This window comes from Scyliorhinus torazame, chromosome 8 (assembly GCF_047496885.1).
Source record: "Scyliorhinus torazame isolate Kashiwa2021f chromosome 8, sScyTor2.1, whole genome shotgun sequence".
In the NCBI taxonomy this organism is placed as follows: Eukaryota; Metazoa; Chordata; class Chondrichthyes; order Carcharhiniformes; family Scyliorhinidae; genus Scyliorhinus; species Scyliorhinus torazame.
Genome location: NC_092714.1, coordinates 232,203,803 through 232,221,469, shown reverse-complemented (window position 1 = coordinate 232,221,469; position 17,667 = coordinate 232,203,803). Strand labels below are relative to the sequence as shown.

Here is a 17,667-nt window from a genome sequence, read left to right as displayed (position 1 = left end):
AGCAATTTTTGCATTGCTTTGCTTTGACAGTATATTGAGCATAACTTATGCGCACTGTCATAAAATGTATTAGTGATATGGGAGTGTTTAATATATAAGCAAGCTTGCAAAGAGTGCTCCCTGGTTTGAGAGAATTTAAATCGGAGTAAGGCTTGATGAGTAACGTGCTGCATGGCTAGAAGTTATACTTAAGCTACTCATCTTGATCAATAAATGTAGCATAAGTAATCAATATTTCTAATCTCTGAAATACATTTGGGATGAATGATTTATTTTACTTCGTCAACAGCTCCAGGTTTTTTTAAACAAATGCCAATTCAACAATATTCGAAACATTCATTAAATCATGCTGTTCAATATAAAGCTAAATGTGTCTGTTAGATACGTGAATGGAGTTGAGTTGTGACTGAGGGAAAACACTTCAATTGAAAGCCAGCTTGCTTGAATAAAGTTTGATGTATGCACTGTAAAAGATTCAAAAATGTAGAAGTCCATAGTCATCTGGAAAGCAAAAAGAGAGGTGGAAGATTCTTCCTTGTAGTAGGGGTTCGGTGTCACGTGCAGCAACTATGTATCTGATGTTTCTTGAAAGTCAGCTGCATATAAGTCCCTCTGGCATTTGCATTCCTTTGGCATATTATATGCCTGATTATCAGTGTTCCGTTGTAAAATACAGAGCAAAATAAAATCCAGCTGATTTATAGGTATTTGACAGCATTGTATAAAACTATCCCTTCAGTAAGTTGTACCTCCAGCTGGTAAGTTATGTTGTATTTTAGGTGATGAAGTGCTTCTTAAGTTCACAATTTTGTCTTTGGTTACCCTTTAAGCATTGACAAATGCAGTTACCATCAAGAAAAACAAATGTTTTCACTTTGCAAATAATTTTTGGCACCACCATCGTTTAATGAGAGGGCATTTTTTTTTTAACCAAGTGACTTCATTTTTGTAGCAGATGCACCATGATTAACCGTTTGGGACAGTTCAGGCAGATGTGATTCGGCCTTTAAGATTGTGTTACAAAGATGGTCGCACTGTTCCCTAACATTGACTGTTTTAGTTTACCCAATTGTACCATTATTATTTCATGAACACCACCTGAAAGTTGTTTAATTTCTTCTTGAAAAGAAACATCTCCTCAAGGATGTGGATAGTGGGTCATTCAGTTTTCACATAGCCAAACTATGAAAGCTTTAAAATGGAACGTGGTGCATCAAATAATAATAATAATCGGATAGGATTCGGAATGAAAGGGCACTGAGATTCGTTTCAGTGCAGATTGAGCTAGTTGACAACATGTGTCTGAAGTAGTTTCACTAACAAAATATGGCCTGGCAAGATAAGACAACTAGCCTGAGGATTGGAACATGCTGGATGCACAATTGAGCTAATACAGGAAAGACAACTCATTAGATTGATGTTGGATCTGTATTGCTGCATCTGCTAAATAAATTGAGCAAGGATTTCCTTCTTGGTCTAAATTTTACCTTTAATTATTGAATTTAGATTTAATACAAAGGGAACCCACGAATGTGATTACATTTTCAAGTATATGCCACCACATACAGGTGATGATGTTGCATAAGATTGACTTCCGTGAACTGTGATGCACATAAATGTAACAACGGTTTTGAACTGAAGTATTTCAAATTTTTGGGATTATAATTTATGCTAAATTTATTGTAAATTATTTAAATTGAATATTAAATCGAATAAGGTATCAACAAATAATGAACTACAATATATATTTATATCTTGTATTGACCGAGGAAGCAAAAAAAAAAACCCAGGCTTGTTTTAGGCTACATAACGTTAACATATTGCCCGGAACATCTCTATACCCATGTTTCAGTAGCTGAATAATAACCGCATTAATTGTTCAAAAATTAGTACTATCATTTGAAAAATGAACTTCCTTATCTTAACAAAAGATCTGAGAAAGTTGTGAAAGCATTTGTGATATTAGCACCTCTGTAGAGTTCACTGTACTTGTAACTCCTCTGCAATGGACCTAAAACTATATTATATCTTCTGTGTTTGTATTGGACCTGCATTAATAGAAGTAATGTCTGTCAGGGAGTAAACCATTCTGAAACTCTAGAACTAGTTTGGAGCTTTTTTTTTTAGTTGTAATAAGCTAGGTAAACCCAGTAGGCCCTTTTATTCGAGTAGCATCTGACACTTTGGAAGCAGTGATAAAAGACCAAAGAGATTTTGCATTATTTTCTGGTTTGGAAAAATTTAGCATTTTCCAATTTCGGACCTGGAAGCCACGGCTTTAACTTTGCAAATTTTTAAACAGCAATTTCAAGCCTCAAATTTCACTCCAGATTCTTGGGTGGCACTGTAGCACAGTGGTTAACACTATAGCTTCACAGCGCCAGAGACCCGGATTCGATTCCCGGCTTGCATCACTGTCTGTGTGGAGTCTGCACGTTCTCCCCGTGTCTGCATGGGTTTCCTCCAGGTCCTCTGGTTTCCTCGCACACGTCCTGAAAGACTTATTGTTAAATGATTTGGACATTCTGAATTCTCCCTCCGTGTGCCCGAACAAGCACCATAGTGTGGTGCCTAGGGGATTTTCACAGCAATGTCATTGCAGTGTTAATGTAAGCCTACTTGTGACACTAATAAAGACTCTTATTATCGCAAAAATGTCTTTTTATGTCATACCATTTTGGTGAACTGAAGTTTACCTTTTTAAAAACTTAACTGTCACAATTTTTTGTAAGCTGAATAATTTGGATCTTAAAGATGAATTAGTGTTAAAAATTTGTCCTGTAACATTATTCAGTATCCAGAAAATAATAATAATATTTATTGTCACAAGCAGGCTTACATTAACACTGCAATGGTGTTATTGTGAAAAGCCCCTGGTCGCCACATTCCGGCTGCCGTTCGTCAGGATTATAATAACAGTTGAAAAATTTTGAATGAGAATTCAAAACTGTACAGGCTGGTGATGAAATTGAGGCTACTTCTGAACTTGCTGTGATTTCATTCCCTCAAGTACATATTCTATTAGAGTCAATGACAAAGTTAAGCATTTTATTCAGGGTGTAGTGCCAGTTTAAAGCTTTTTTTTTGCATTTTCATAACGAATATGCTGAAATTGTGAAGATTAAGCATGGTTGATTGGTGCCATTTAAACACTTATTGAAAGCAGCCTATGAAGGAAGTGAGATGAGGTATTGTTCTCTAAACAGGGTTTCTACTTAAAATTACTGGAATATTGTTGCAATACAAAGCTTACTTCAACTGCAAATCATTGATGTATAATGTTGGTAACTCACTTTGTAAAGAAAATTCATGATATTGTAAGAATTTGTATTTCTGGCTATATTGGTAAATTGAACTTGTCAATTTGTGTTCGTTAACATGAACAACAACGTAGTATGTTTGGTCATTCAAAGAAATAACCTTGAACACCTTGATTACTTTCTTGAAGTTACTTAGTTTTTTGAAGCTATGGGCAATTCTTTTCAAACTTGAGGATCTCCTTTCCTCTTTCTGACTGGCAGAAGAGAAACAGAAAGACACTTTACTGCAGTGCGTTTCTTTTTTGTCGAAAGCCAGCTGGTGCTAGTTTACGTGGGTGAGACTCGTTTCCTGTGTTCCTCAGGGCCCGGAAATAACTTGAATCATGCAGAAGATGCACATGATTTCCAACCAAGAGATTTGTCTCCACTGACTTCCCAATTTCCAGAGCAGAGTCCTTCTCGGGTGTTGCAATATGACGAAATTTTTCCTGAACAAATGTCACATAAACCAACTGACTCACCATCGCAGGTAAGAATCAAAGGCCACTCTGTGAGCCATTAAAATGAAAAAGAGATTTATGATTTAAAGGATTGTTAAAATGTAAATAATTCAGGAAGGGGGCTGTTAATTTGTATAAATAGGAGGATTTTAGCTCTATTAAACATTTTACATCTTGATTATTTTTAAACACCTACATCAGTAAAAGTTGCATTTCATTTAAAGTAATGTAATTTTTAAAAATGATGTCACCTTTCTGTATTTTTCACAAGTAAAAATCACAGTTCATGTGTTAACTTGTGCCATTTTGCAATTTCAGATCAAGTTAGATAGTACAGAGGGAACCCTGACCGTGTCGAGGACGTATGAAAATTCCAATTCAGGTAATGTCAGCATTGTTTTAACTTGCATATTTTTTCCCCTTTGGAAACAAATCTAATACATGAATTTCCTTTTCTAAGGCCTTGATGCCAACATTGCCACAGATGTCTTGAAAGGTGAAGATCCAAAAATGGGGGCCAGATTCATTCCAGCCAAAGTTTTAAAGGATTACAGTTTCCCATTGCCAGTCACAAATTGGCATCAAGATGAGTTGACCTGTAGATTCTGTAAATTAGGGTTTAACAGCCCTGAAAAACATAGAGCGCATGAGTATCGACATGCATTAATGATGCTGCCAGTTGATCCTTCCGATTATCTAAGGCCGACCCTTATAACCACAGGCATCCATGTGTTTCCTGGGCAAGCTTTGCGATACCGTTGCCCAAGGTGCCCTGCCAGCTTCACGTTGAAGTCAAATGCCGAACGTCATGAGAAAACTGTCCACTGCAAACGCAAAAACCTGCACTGTTCATTTTGCCTGAAATCCTTCCGTGATAGAACTGATCTAAATCGTCATGTAGCATCTGTGCATTCATGTGAGCGTGCTTTTGTGTGTAGTAACTGTGGAAAGAGTTTTGGTATACAGAAAAATCTAATGAATCACATGAGAATTTGCTATCAGGATAGTGCGCAGGGAGATATTGAACTTCCTGACCAACTTTTAGATAGTGATGTCCTAAAAATTGAGGAGCAGCTTGAATGTTATGATGATACGCCAGTGCTTGGCACTATCCAACAACTCTCCAATTCACAGCCCAGTGAAATTGAATTGTCAGAATAATTTAATGTATAACGATTTAGATGTTACTCTTGCATAATTAACACTTTGATAAGTCCTCAACATGTATACAGAGTATATTATATTTTGTTACTCGTGCATCTAATCAGGCCTTTTCAAATCTTATTAATAGAACTCGATTATTCTTTTCCCACTGTGCATTCTTTGCACTTGTAGCACATTGGCTTTGTAGAGCAAAGTTACTCTTTTAGATTACTAGGCATTTAAAAAAAATATGAATGTGTAGTGGCTAGAAATGGATATATATTTTACATTGAATGTTGTGCAAAATTCTATGTACTTGAGAATTATTTTTTATCTATTTAGCAAATGTAAATCAAGTAATCGCTGCCTCATTAGGTTATTCACCGCCACTTTGTCTGTAGAAGGGACACTCCTCGGTAATATACAGCATTGTTTGTGTCTCTCCATAAGTGCATAAGAGGCTGCAGCGGTGGAGATTGGCTGTACACAGACCCTGACTTGTTTAGCCAGGACCACTCTCACTGTGGAAGATCAAAGCCCGCCATTTGACAGGTGGGGTTTGTCACAGGCAGCTTATTAGTGATTTCCCATGATTTCCCATTCATTGCTCCAAAGGATGTCTGCTGGTACACTGACCCGAGGAGATTACTCCGTATGGGACCCCACGATCGAAGGCGGGCAGTAGGTGCATTGAAGTGAAGTGCATCATGGATATTTTCGACTAGCTTAGATTTTAGTCAGTTGGCAGATGTGTGGGGGAGTGATGTTTGTGAGGAGAGGAAGATGAGGAGGGCTGTTGAGCGGACAATTCTGGATATGCTGTTCATTGTTACATTCAATTGGGTGTCAACAAGATGCTTATGTGATGACCTGTGCCAGATAGGTGCACAGTACTCTGCTGCAGAGTATGATAGAGCAAGTGCTGAGGTCCGGAGTGTTGTGTAATTTGCACTACACATAGTTCCAGTAAGTTTAGTTAGCCTGTTTCTGTTTTTGACCTCAACAGTTTTCTTCAGGTGTTCTCAAAAGGGCAGAGTCCTATCTAGAGTGACTTCCAAGTATATTGGGTTGGGTTCGTGCTTTCGTCTCTGACCATCCATATGGGTAGGCAATTCTTTGTTGACAGTGGCAACATGGAGGTGGAATACACTGGATTTGGGTTTTAGAGGGATTTAGTGCCAGATGCCACATGTTGCAATCATCTGTCAACTGTGTAACGTCTTTGTTAAGGAACTGATCCTGGGTGCAGAAGAATAGGGCTTGGATGGCACAACAGATATGAACTTACGGGATGTGATTCTTGGCAGGTCATTTGTATATATGTTGAGTAGTGTGGAAGCTAACGTTGAGTCCTGTGCTAGCCCGTCTACTCCATGCACTCCACCCATGTCCAAGATGGATTCTAAATTGTCTGTTGTGAAGGAGGGTTTCACCTGTCTTGACCCAGGTTGGAAGCACTCCGAATAGCTTTAGGAGCAGAACAGCGTGTCACATTGTATAATCGGCAACCAGGTGGTCTAGCAGCACCACACCTGTCTTCCAGGTTCTTTTGGAAGCCATTTTTGATGTGGGTGGTGAGTACCAGAACTTAACATGATCTGCGCCCCTTATGAAAACCAGCTTGGTTATGTTTTTCTTGCTAAATCCGAGGTTTTGGACTAAAAGTGATTTTCTTTTCTGAAATGTTCACTTTTGATCTCCGTGATGCATATTTTAGTTTATGTAAAAGTGTGTTAAACAATACTTTTACAGAAGTTCGTGACTCAAAGATTACAATATAGGCACCAGCAAGTTGTCAATTTAAATGAACTGCCGATGTATTATGCATTCAGTTTCTTTACACAGCTAGAAGTACATTATTTGAAGAATGTTGATCCCATGTAACTGGGCTTCTGGCTATTTATTAATGCAAAATTACATTATTTTACTCTTTTAATTAGCTTCTTTGACCTACAGAAGCTTCCCTTATATCAATTTCTTAAATGGAATATCTATTATGCTCTTCTTCCTGTCACTGCAATGACAGAATGAGTGCACACCCTTTTGTCAATGTGACAAGAGATGAAATACTCTTCTACTGGGAAGCTCTCGTCTCTGTCTAGTGCCACCAAAGAAAAGGATGAGCTACCACCTCTTTCGATTCATAATGCTGAAAAGTATTTCTTCAGCTACCCAAACAAATAAAATAATTAAATAGTAGTTTACTTTGAACGTGACATATATATCTACAGCTGTTGCGTTCATTGAGTATTTCTTATTGAGTATATATTACGTTTTGTAAATTTCATGTTGACTCATACATTTTGTTCTAGAACTGCTTATGCTAACATCCTGCTTTTTAAATTGTGAACTGTAATTTTGTACAGTTTCGCTAAGTTAGTTTTTAATTACAATATTTGCAATGTTGATCTTCATGATGTGATTTGGAGACTGCTTTACTTATGGCTATGCACTTGATTTGTTCAAGACAGAAAAATATAGAGGCTATTTGTAACTGCAATGTCACTCGATTGTAGGTTCATGTATATTATTATGGAATTCTCTACATGTCTTCACAAAAGGTGTAATGTTGTATTACCTTTATTTTTGTAGAAATAGCAAATTATATGTTGCTGCATAGTACACTGATATATTTGATCACATTGTTTTGAGTTGCTTTGAATTCAATAAAATTTAGATACCACCAACCGATGAAATGTGTTGAGTTTCTATTTTTGTCCAGTGTAAATTGTTTCTTCCAGTTAAAGAACAGGAAAACCAGTTGTAACCACATGCTAATATTTTTTTAGATCAGGATTTGGCTCCCTCCTGTTAGCATTTCAACATTTGTGTAAATACTAGAGCTGTTTAAGTTGTAACTTAATACTGTGTTCTTCAGTGGATTTCCACAATCTGAAATTTGGAGTTGTGACGGGTTAATAAACCAAGATTAATGCTGAGCCACCAATACTGCTCGGTTTAATCATCTGTGCATCCCTGCTTTTTGATGCAGGTCGAAATGAAAATGCATTAGTCTCAACATCGTCTCTATTGCCTCCTTTTGGTGGTTGCAGAAGTCCTGTTATTGTACCATTTGCAGAATTTTTGTTTAAACATGTTCTGAGCAAGGATTTTCTACGAGGAGCACCTAGAAAAATATTTTAACTTCCCAAACATTAGTTTGGCCGAAGAAAAATCATCTTTTCTCTGTTTTCTTAGTCAATATATGATGCTTTGGGACTCACTGAGGGAGTGAATATAAATACGAGCTTGTTTCCGTCATCTTTAGTTCTTTAGAAATTGACTGGTCCTATTTTCTTGAGGGTTTTTGAGGGGCTGGGGGTGGGTGAGTGAAAAGTCTCCGAATAAGGTATAGTATCTCCAGAGGATGCAAAATCTTTGGAGTTCTTGACCTGAGAGCTGTTATGAGAGTATGTTTAAGATAAAGCTGAGTTCTAGATAGTAAGATATTAAGGGATGTGGATTGTGAGGGAAGGTGATGTTGAGGTCGGGAATTGACCACAGTCTCAGAGTGGCAGAGCAGGCTGGGGTGGGGGGTCTGCTCATATTTCCTATGTACCTATATTAGCTATTCATGGATTTAAAATCCCTATCCATAAGATTATAAATGCCATCTCGACCTCTCATACGTCTTTAAAATTAATTTCATGATGCAAGGCAGGTGTGTCTAAGCTCTGGCCGTTGGCTCATTTGCAACCCCTGAGTCCAGGAAATGCACCCGTGCACCTCTATTTCTAATTCACTGAGTTTTCCTCTTTGCATTTTGAGGACGTGGTGTTCGGGAAAGGCCATCTTTATAGCACTGATAACTTAATGCAGCAATAAAGCCTGAATCAGAATGCCAAGATCTGTGAGCATCAGCAACTTGAGATGTATTCAAGTTGGTAAGAACATGGATTTAAGTTTCATATGCCCACAACCCAAGCACTTGTGGAGCTTCAAATTTTGGACAAAAATCTTGGATCACTTCATCCAAGGTTATTTGATCCGTTGCAGTCATATTTTTAAAGCAGCTATCTGTGAATGTGTTAAGCTGTTTTTAAAATAAGTCAGGAAAGTTGAAGCCTTTACTGTGTTGGATCACAAATGGTATTCCATGAGTACGCTGGGATGTGAAAGATTATGCTTTCCTATTTTATAGGATCCACTTGAGTTTGTACCTGGAAATGTGTAACGGGGCCATCAGCATGTGAAAAGGACAAAATTGGTTCATATTTAAAGTATCATGTTTAATTATCAAAATGTACAGTTAAAAGAGCCGAATACCAACTTTAATTAGTCAACTTGTTAAGCAGATTAGAATTTTTGCGCATTCACTGTAACCAGATCAGAGAATTTAAAACAGGATCAGTGTATTAAAAAAAAAAATTAATAATTTGGTATTTGTAAAACATCTTTACAAGTGGAATAGCTGGACATTTTATTTTTTTGTGGCAAATCCATTCAGCTGTAGTAACCAAACCCTGCCATGTTACCATTACAGTGCTTTTTAATGGAAGGAAATAAACAATTACATTCTATTTTAATATTTATGTAGCCTCATGAAAGACTTTGTTTGATTATGCAAATGACTTTTCGCATAAACTTGGAACTGCAGCCTAACCTGGCGGTGCTATTTAGAGTGTATTTAGGGCACAACTTCCTGATTGTGTCAGAAGCGTAAACTCAACACTAAAGACTATATCAATAAATCATAATTTCATTACAACAAACTTCCCATGTTAAATTTTCTGGGTTAGTTTCATAAAATCAGCATAACTTTGTAGGCCCTATTGCTAACTTTTGGTTGGTTCAATTGGCTCTGTTTTATAACCTTTGCTCTAGAGTCGCCAGGTATCTTTATGATACCACCACGAGGTTCAAGTTCAAGTAATGATCAATAACTCAATACACCAATTAGTACGATTCAAATCAAAGCACATTTATTATACACCGTAAATCGCTATTCATGCATAAACTCTACTTTCTAAGCTATTTCTATAACTAACAGGCCTATACTTAGCTTCGGACTGGCCCACCAGGTCAGGGGAACAAATGGCCTTTCGTTCGGGTTCTGAGTCTGCACGATTCATAGCTGGTATGGACTGGTAGCTAGGAGTGCCTATCTTGTAGCGAGCGTTGACTTGAGACTTATGTTCTTTGGAGGCAGCTGGACAGGTCACTGTCAAGGGTTGGTCCGCGTTGCTGAGTGACCCTGTCAAGAAGGATGATTTGAACTTGGGGGCTTTACTTTACAGTCCCCAGGAGCTTCCCACCCTTCGGGGCGGACCCCGTACCTGGTTTCAAGTGATTGGACTTCGTTCCAATCGCTTGGTTCGATTTCTCCAATGCTGGAGCGGTTCCCTGATCGTTGGGCGGTCTTTAGGTGTCCGTTAACCTCTTTTGTGTTGGCTCCTGCTGGCGCCGAGGAGTCTGGCTTGGTCTTGTTTACCTTCAATGTTTCGATTGTTCCCGGGGATCGCTCATTAGTATGTAGATGGCTGCTACATTATTATGCCGATGGTTGCTGGTATTGATGCTGTCTGGGCTTTTGCAGAGTCTAATACACAATACTTGCATCTGCTAGTTTCTGCCTGTGTTGGCTGAATTTCCCTTCAGCCTTTGCTGTTCTCCATTTTACGTCGGGAATTGGCCAACCCAGGTGGCTACAGCCCCACCACCCTTTAAATAAAATAAGACCTCCATTCCTAAAATCAGCTTTCATTCATAGTTTTACCTCTTATCGGCCACCCCCAGCATATACCATTAATCCAAAACCCTTTCCCTGGTTTCCGCTACTTTCACGCAACTTCAAAACACATTCAAAAAAAAGTTTTACAATCTATGCCTACAACTGAATCACAAGTAAGTGTATCAAATATAATTGATCTTAGCTGTGTTTGTTCAGGACTTGTTTCCTGCTTTTCATTGCCCAATCTTTTCTTGGTTTTATCAGTAGTTTATAAACACTGCCAGCTTGTTATTGGTCTAAATAAATGGCTAGTTAGTGCAAGCTGGCTATTTGTTGCGTGTTGAATTGTTTTCAGCAGTAATATTACAGCAGTAATTTGGCACTATGGAGCATGAAAGATAACTCCAGCTTGTTAATTCATCCATGGGCTCAGTGTCGCTGGTAAGGCCAGCATTTTCTGTTCATCCTGAATTGTCCTTCAGAAGGAGCTGGTGAGCTACCTTTTTGAACCATTGCTGTCCATGTGGTGTAGAGTTACAGGGTATTGACCAGTTACAGTGAAGGGACACGAATATATTTCCAAGTTAGGATGGTGTGTAGCTTGGTGGGGTACTCACAGGTGCTAGTGTTCATATGCATCTGCTGCCCTTGTCCTTCTAGCAAGCATATCATGAATTTGGAAAGTTGTTGATGGAGGTTGTGAGAGTTGCTGTAGTGCATCTTGTATATGGTGCACACTGCTGCCACTTTGCATCAGCCGTAATAGGAGTGAATGAGACAATGGATGGGGTGCTGATCAATAATTTGTTCCGGAATGTTGTTGAGAGTCATTGCACTCATCCAGGCAAATGGCAGAGTATTCCATCACACCACTGACTCACGTCATGGCAGACAGAGAGTCAGCATATAAGATATGCATCACAGAATTCCTGGCCTATGATCTACTCTTGTAGCCACAATATTTATATGACTGTTTCAATTACGTTTCTGGTTAGTGATGTTCATGGTGGGTGTTGCACCAATGGTAATGGCACATGTCAAGGAGTGATGGTTCAATTCTCTCTTATTGGGGATGGATGTTACCTGGCACTTCAGTAATGCTAATCAGCGCAAGCCTGAATGTTGTCCAGGTCTTTATGCATCTGGACATAGACTGCTTCATTATCTGGGGAGCTTCGAATCGTACTGATCACCGACTGTGCAGTCATCAGCGATCATAGCCACTTCTGACCTTATGATGGAAGAAGGTCATTTGATGAATCAGCTGAAAATGGTTTTGGTTAAGGTATTACCTCGTGGAACCCCTGTAGCGATGTCCTGGGCTGTGATGATTGGTCTTCAGCAACCACATCCATCTTCCTTTGTGCGAATATACGCCGATTGGCTGTTTTCTCTTGGTTAATGGTAGGGTTTTTGCATTATCTTTTTATTGGAGAAAGATTTTTCATAAAAGGAGAAATGAGTGAGAATGTGTCAATTGTTAATAGTTCCATCCATTAGAAGATGGAGTATTCTTGAAGGCTGCATCTGTGAATAAGACTCATCAGTTCAACCCTGCAGCAGAGAGGTGGATGGGGAGTGAGGTGGGGGATAGTGGTTGATGGTCAGAGGCCATCGGGCGGGCTTGTTCCAGCAAGCTTTTTTATAATCCATTGTCCCCTCATATTCATTCTGGTAAGGGACATTAGATGGCAATTATGCTCTGCTTCCATCCCCATGTCTTTCCACCCAGGGATCCAGAGACCTATTATGATAGTTCTATACTCATCCCATGTAAGATCAGCTAACAACATAGGAATGGAACTGCTGGGAGTTCTGACCTATTGCTGAACTGCTTAATAAATAAACCAGCTTAAACATTGGAAGAGTGATTTGCTAGTAGCTAAGGACTTTACTGTGGAAAAGCTGTTAAATTATTTGTGTAAGAATGTATGCATTATGCAGTTGCTTGAGTGAAATACACAAGCGTATCATTACTGGTGAAATGATTTATTGTTTCCTTTTTGATGCCTTAAACCATTATCAAGGCAGAGGTAAATCTCCTGCTGCATCGCTGTGCTGTTGCTGCTAGTACATAACATCCAAGTAGTGTGGTGTGAAATACTTGTGAAAGGGAGAATTTATTTTAACCCCCTGCCTAGTTCTTGCAGTTAGCAATGTCTCCATCTCGTATGCATCGTGTTATCATTAATCCATCAAATATTAATGGTACAGAATCTATTCTGTTCGTTTTTTCCTATAATATTGGTATTCTGAATCTCGAAAGAATTGGGAACCAGGAATAAATTTCAAACTGGTATTTTGATTGCTCTTCTAAGTTCGTAGGGATTGTGAAGGTTTAGCACTAGGTGCAAAGTTTGTTTTGCAAAGTGCATTTCTATTATATTAGTTTCCAGTTGGTAGGTGTTTAAACTAATAAAATTTAATTCAATAAACAAGTGTATTATGCATCCCATAATTCACCTTTTTGCGAGGGTTGGAGAGATGTTATTTTCTTAAAACTATTATTTTATTGAAAATATTTTCATTATAACAAAGTAATGCCACACTAAATGACAAATGCATAAAGGTACAACACACGAAAAGCACAATCAATAATTAACAGCCCCAGTGAACCCAACCCTTCAACATAAAACTTAAAAACTAAATGCCCCTGCCCCCCTAAGCAGCTGACGGTGACTAACTTTCTGAAAAAGGAAATGAATAGCTGCCATCTCGAGTAGAATCCTACTGTCAACCCTCTAATGGTGTACTTGACATTCTCTAGATATAGGAACTGCAATAGGTCACCCTATTGAGGCACTGGGCAGAGTAGGAGATCTCCACCCCCGCAGAACTCTCCTCTGGGCTATCAACGAGGCAAAGGCCTTCACACCCACTACACCACTGGCGAGACGAAAAGCCCGAAATGGCCTCCAGTGGACAAGGCTCCAGCTCGATATCAAGAATCCCTGACATAATGGTCTTAAAGAAGGAGACCCAGAAGCGTGTAGGTTTCGGACGCAGCCAGAACATATGGGTATGATTTGTCGGCCCCCAAGAACAACGTTTGCACCTATTCACCACCCCTGAGATAAAAAGGTCACTCCTCCTCGTCTTGGTCAGATGCGCCTTGTGCACATCGTTGAACTTAATCAAGCTGAGCCTAGCTAATGAGGTTGAAGAGCCTCACTCCATCACTTCCCCCCCCCCAATTAAAAACTAGACCCAGCTCACCCTCCCACTTCCTCTTCACCTCATCCAATAGAGCCTGCTCAACTGAAAGGATCTGGCCGTAAATGCCTGAAATCTTCCCCTCACCCAACTCTGCCAGAGATACGTTCCTATTCAAGAGGGAGGGCAAAGGTGCCAAGGGAAATGAGATTTCCTTACACAAGAAATTGCAACGGTTGGGGAAATGTTTCCTCTTTCAAGAAAAACAATGGGTGGGATTTTACAACCCTGCGCCCTGGTCTCCCCCCCACCCCCACCCCCACCCCACAATGCACCTTGTTTCTCTCCCCTCCCCCCTCTCTCTCTCTCTTTCCCCCCTCCCCCCAGTGTGGAGCAACATTGGGTTGGATCTTGATGGAAACGTAATGTCATGTTAATGATGCATGTCATCATTATTGGGCCAACCAGCCAGCAAGTACAGGGGGATTAGAAGATAGCCGTAAACTCTGAATCTCTAGAACGAGCTGGTCAATTTGTGCTGCTCTGTCCTTTGCTTTGCACAATTAGCATCTCACTCATGGGCTTCCATGAGTTATTTTTAAGAGTTTCTGGATTTTCACAAATGACCATACCGATTAAACTTGAGAATGTTAAGTCTGGTAACTGACTGTAAATACCTTGTTTGAAAACTGCCATTGCATGGACACTCTATCAACCTCGTTATTCCATTATTGGAATGGTTTTAAAGTGTTCAACCTCATTCCTATATGTAGTCAATTGTTGGAGATTTTCAATAAAGTAAGATTTTGTTTATTCTTTTTCCTCCACCTTTTTTTCCTCTTAACCTAGTCTTTCCTTCTCTTTTATATTTATTTCCGTACCTTATTTTCCTCTTAATTAAGTCACTCTAATTCATCCTTCTCTGTTCATCGTTTGCTTTCTCCATTCTTAATTCTCAATTTAAGGAGGCATACAGTTAATCACACCATTAACTATTTTCTAGATGACCACTTCCCTCACCACTCCACCATCGGCTTGCACATCAATCATGTTGTGCCACAATTTTTATTTGAGCAAATAGTTTAGCTGCATATGACGTGAAATGCCCCGCTCCAGCAAAATGCTGTTTGTAGTCTTGCGAAACGGATGTTTTATTCTCTTAAGAAATGTCAGTGTTTTTGTAACTATGGCTTATGTGCATGTTGCTTACTCCGCTGTTCCTGTAACTTTTGGGAAAAGCTAGTCCTGTGGATTAGTTGCTATGGTACATTGTATTGGATAGTGTTTGTGCTTTGCAAGTTATCTTTGATTCAAGATTGAAGTCTATATTGAGAAAACTCTAGAGAACTGTCGAGGTCTAGGTGAAGTGACATTACAGCTTTCAGGAATCAACTGTAAAGAATAGTAGTCCTTTTACTTAAAGTTGACATACTTTACCAGCTGAATGGCTTTTAACTGGTAGTTGCTCATTTTTGGAGGTAAATTTCAGTACGATCCAGTCAGCTTCGGAGTGGCATCTTTGAATGTTCTTCCAATTCTAAAACTGCTCCAAATTTGACTTTGGAAATAGTGCTAAGTGCTTCAGACAAGGATTTTGGAAATTAGACTAGAAATTAAGCAAGATCGATGTTTACTTCAATCATTCTGATTTTCTTGGTATCTGTATATACTGGTAGCTTGAGTAAAATTATATACAAGCATAATTCCAGTAAGTTATTAATCCCTAATAAATTATAAAATGAAGCACATACCAAACTTCCTTTGATTTACAATAGAAAGTTTATTTGGATATTTCTGGAACTGTTGTATAATAGTAACCCTGATTTTGGCTATTTGTTTTTGTTTTCCTGTTGGCAGCTTGAGATGTTGTCCTGTTTGAGTAGGTGATAGTTTGGAGACAATCTGTTAAGACAGAATTACCAAAGTAACCGTTTTACATTTCTGTGAAAAATTCATGTTTTGCTTTCAAGGATACAGTATTTTTAGTACCTTCAATTTTATATCAGTTGAATACATGAAGTGAGTAACATGGTATGGAAGTGGTGCAAATTAGTCAAGGCCTATTTCAAGTTAAACTGTTCACACATTTCCAAATACTTGTGGATTTAAATTGAATCATAATCCCTGGACAAGTTTGACAGAGGGTACAACACATCTAAGTAACCTGCCGCATATTACAAATCATCAAATTAACACTTTTTCACTTAAATGTAGTTGTAATTGCAAAATAATGCATTAAAACTTGGTGAATAGTAGAATTAGGAATTATTTAATCCAGCCACTTAGTGATCAGCTGTCTCTGAAATGTGGCAGTATGGTGTATCTTTTTACCTCTGTCATGTGTTTTGGTCCCTCATGATTTCACAGTTGACATGTTGGGTGCAAAAGCATCTTCCAATTTCACTGTTACAGAAGCAGCTAAAATGCTTATATATTTAGATTTCCAATGTTGAAATATAACACATCTCTACAGCACCTAGTGTTTGGGCGGCACGGTAACACAGTGGGTAGCATTGTTGCTTCACAGCTCCAGGGACCCAGGTTCGATTCCCGGCTTGGGTCACTGTCTGTGTGGAGTCTGCATGTTCTCCCTGTGTCTGCATGGGTTTCCTCCCACAAGTCCCGAAAGACATGCAGTTAGATGAATTGGACCTTCTGAATTCTCCCTCAGTGTACCCGAACAGGCGCCGGAATGTGGCGACTAGTGGCTTTTCACAGTAACTTCATTGCAGTGTAAATGTAAGCCTACTTGTGTATATTCCTAAAATTCCAAGTAACTGTTTCTGATATATTTTAATTGGATTTCTGGATAGCAGTGAATGCTTTGGCATTATTATCTATGCATTGTTTACAGTCAGTAGTGCATTTAAATACCCGGGTTCGATCCTGGCCTGGATCACTGTCCCTTGGATTTTGCACATTCTCCCCGTGACTAAGTGGGTCTCACATCCACAACCTAAAAAGATGTGCAGGGAAGGTGGATTGACCATGCTAAATTGCCCCTTAATTGGAAAAAAAATGAATTGAGCACTTTAAACTTATTTTTAAAAATAGTATATTGAAATGAAAGCTGCACGCTTGATGTAATAATTAAGTCAATTAGAACTTGATAGCCTCACTTTTAGAATAGTTTTAAAAGCATCCTCAAGATTTTCTTTACTCTAAAACAAAATGTCATAAATCGAACCAGTTAGGATCTTGCTTGCATTAATGTTCCTTGACATCCGCAGATAAACTTACAAAAACATTTTGACATGCTAGACATGCCCAAGTCAAAATGATTAAAGCCAGTAAACAATACCTTTTGGTTGCAGTTACCCCTTCCAATATGACCTGATTTATCTTCTAATCTGTCATTTTGAACTGATGCTAAACTCCTGAAGTTCCACTTTGTTCACTCACATTACAACTTTCAGCCTTTCTAATACATGATTATGCATTACATAATGTCAGTTTGACTCAGTTGGTAGCACTCTGCCTCTGATTCTTGGAGTCAGTACCAAGTTAACTGATACATACAGGGAGCTCTGAGGTTGTGCTGCATTGGTGAGTCTTTTGGATGAGATGGTAAATGGTGTACTTTGAATTGGACCATAAAGATCACCTGGTAATACAGGTGGATAAATTTTTGCTGTGTCTGAACCAACATTTCCTCCCTCAACCCACTAAAATAATTAACCCATTGGTCAAAATAAAAGCAAATTACTGCGGATGCTGGAATCTGAAACCAAAAGAGAAAATGCTGGAACACCTCAGCAGGTCTGATAGCATCTGTAGGGAGAGAAAAGAGCTAATGTCCCGAGTCCAGATGACCTTTTGTCATGACCCATTGGTCATCTCATTTGCTGTTTGTGGAATCTTGGAATTGCATAAATTGACTGTTGCTTATGTCTGCACAATAGTGACTATGTCAGGAATGACTCATTCAACATGAAGTGTG

General features: G+C 38.8%; 1 protein-coding gene across 6 annotated transcripts in view; it reads left to right on the top strand.

Annotated features, from left to right (window-relative positions):
• The window catches only part of LOC140428447 (zinc finger and BTB domain-containing protein 46-like), a 105,942-nt gene that overhangs the window by 74,748 nt on the left and 13,527 nt on the right, over window positions 1-17,667 (top strand). For 4 of the 6 annotated variants that reach the window (XM_072514906.1, XM_072514910.1, XM_072514904.1 and 1 more), the window contains 2 exons: window positions 3,623-3,789; window positions 4,079-4,142. The exons of 1 other annotated variant lie outside the window; for it this stretch is intronic. In XM_072514906.1, the coding sequence (XP_072371007.1) occupies window positions 3,623-3,789; window positions 4,079-4,142 (231 nt within the window). Of the gene's footprint in view, window positions 1-3,622; window positions 3,790-4,078; window positions 4,143-4,220; window positions 7,589-17,667 lie in introns of those variants that run through there. One more of the 6 variants, XM_072514909.1, reaches the window with a different exon arrangement.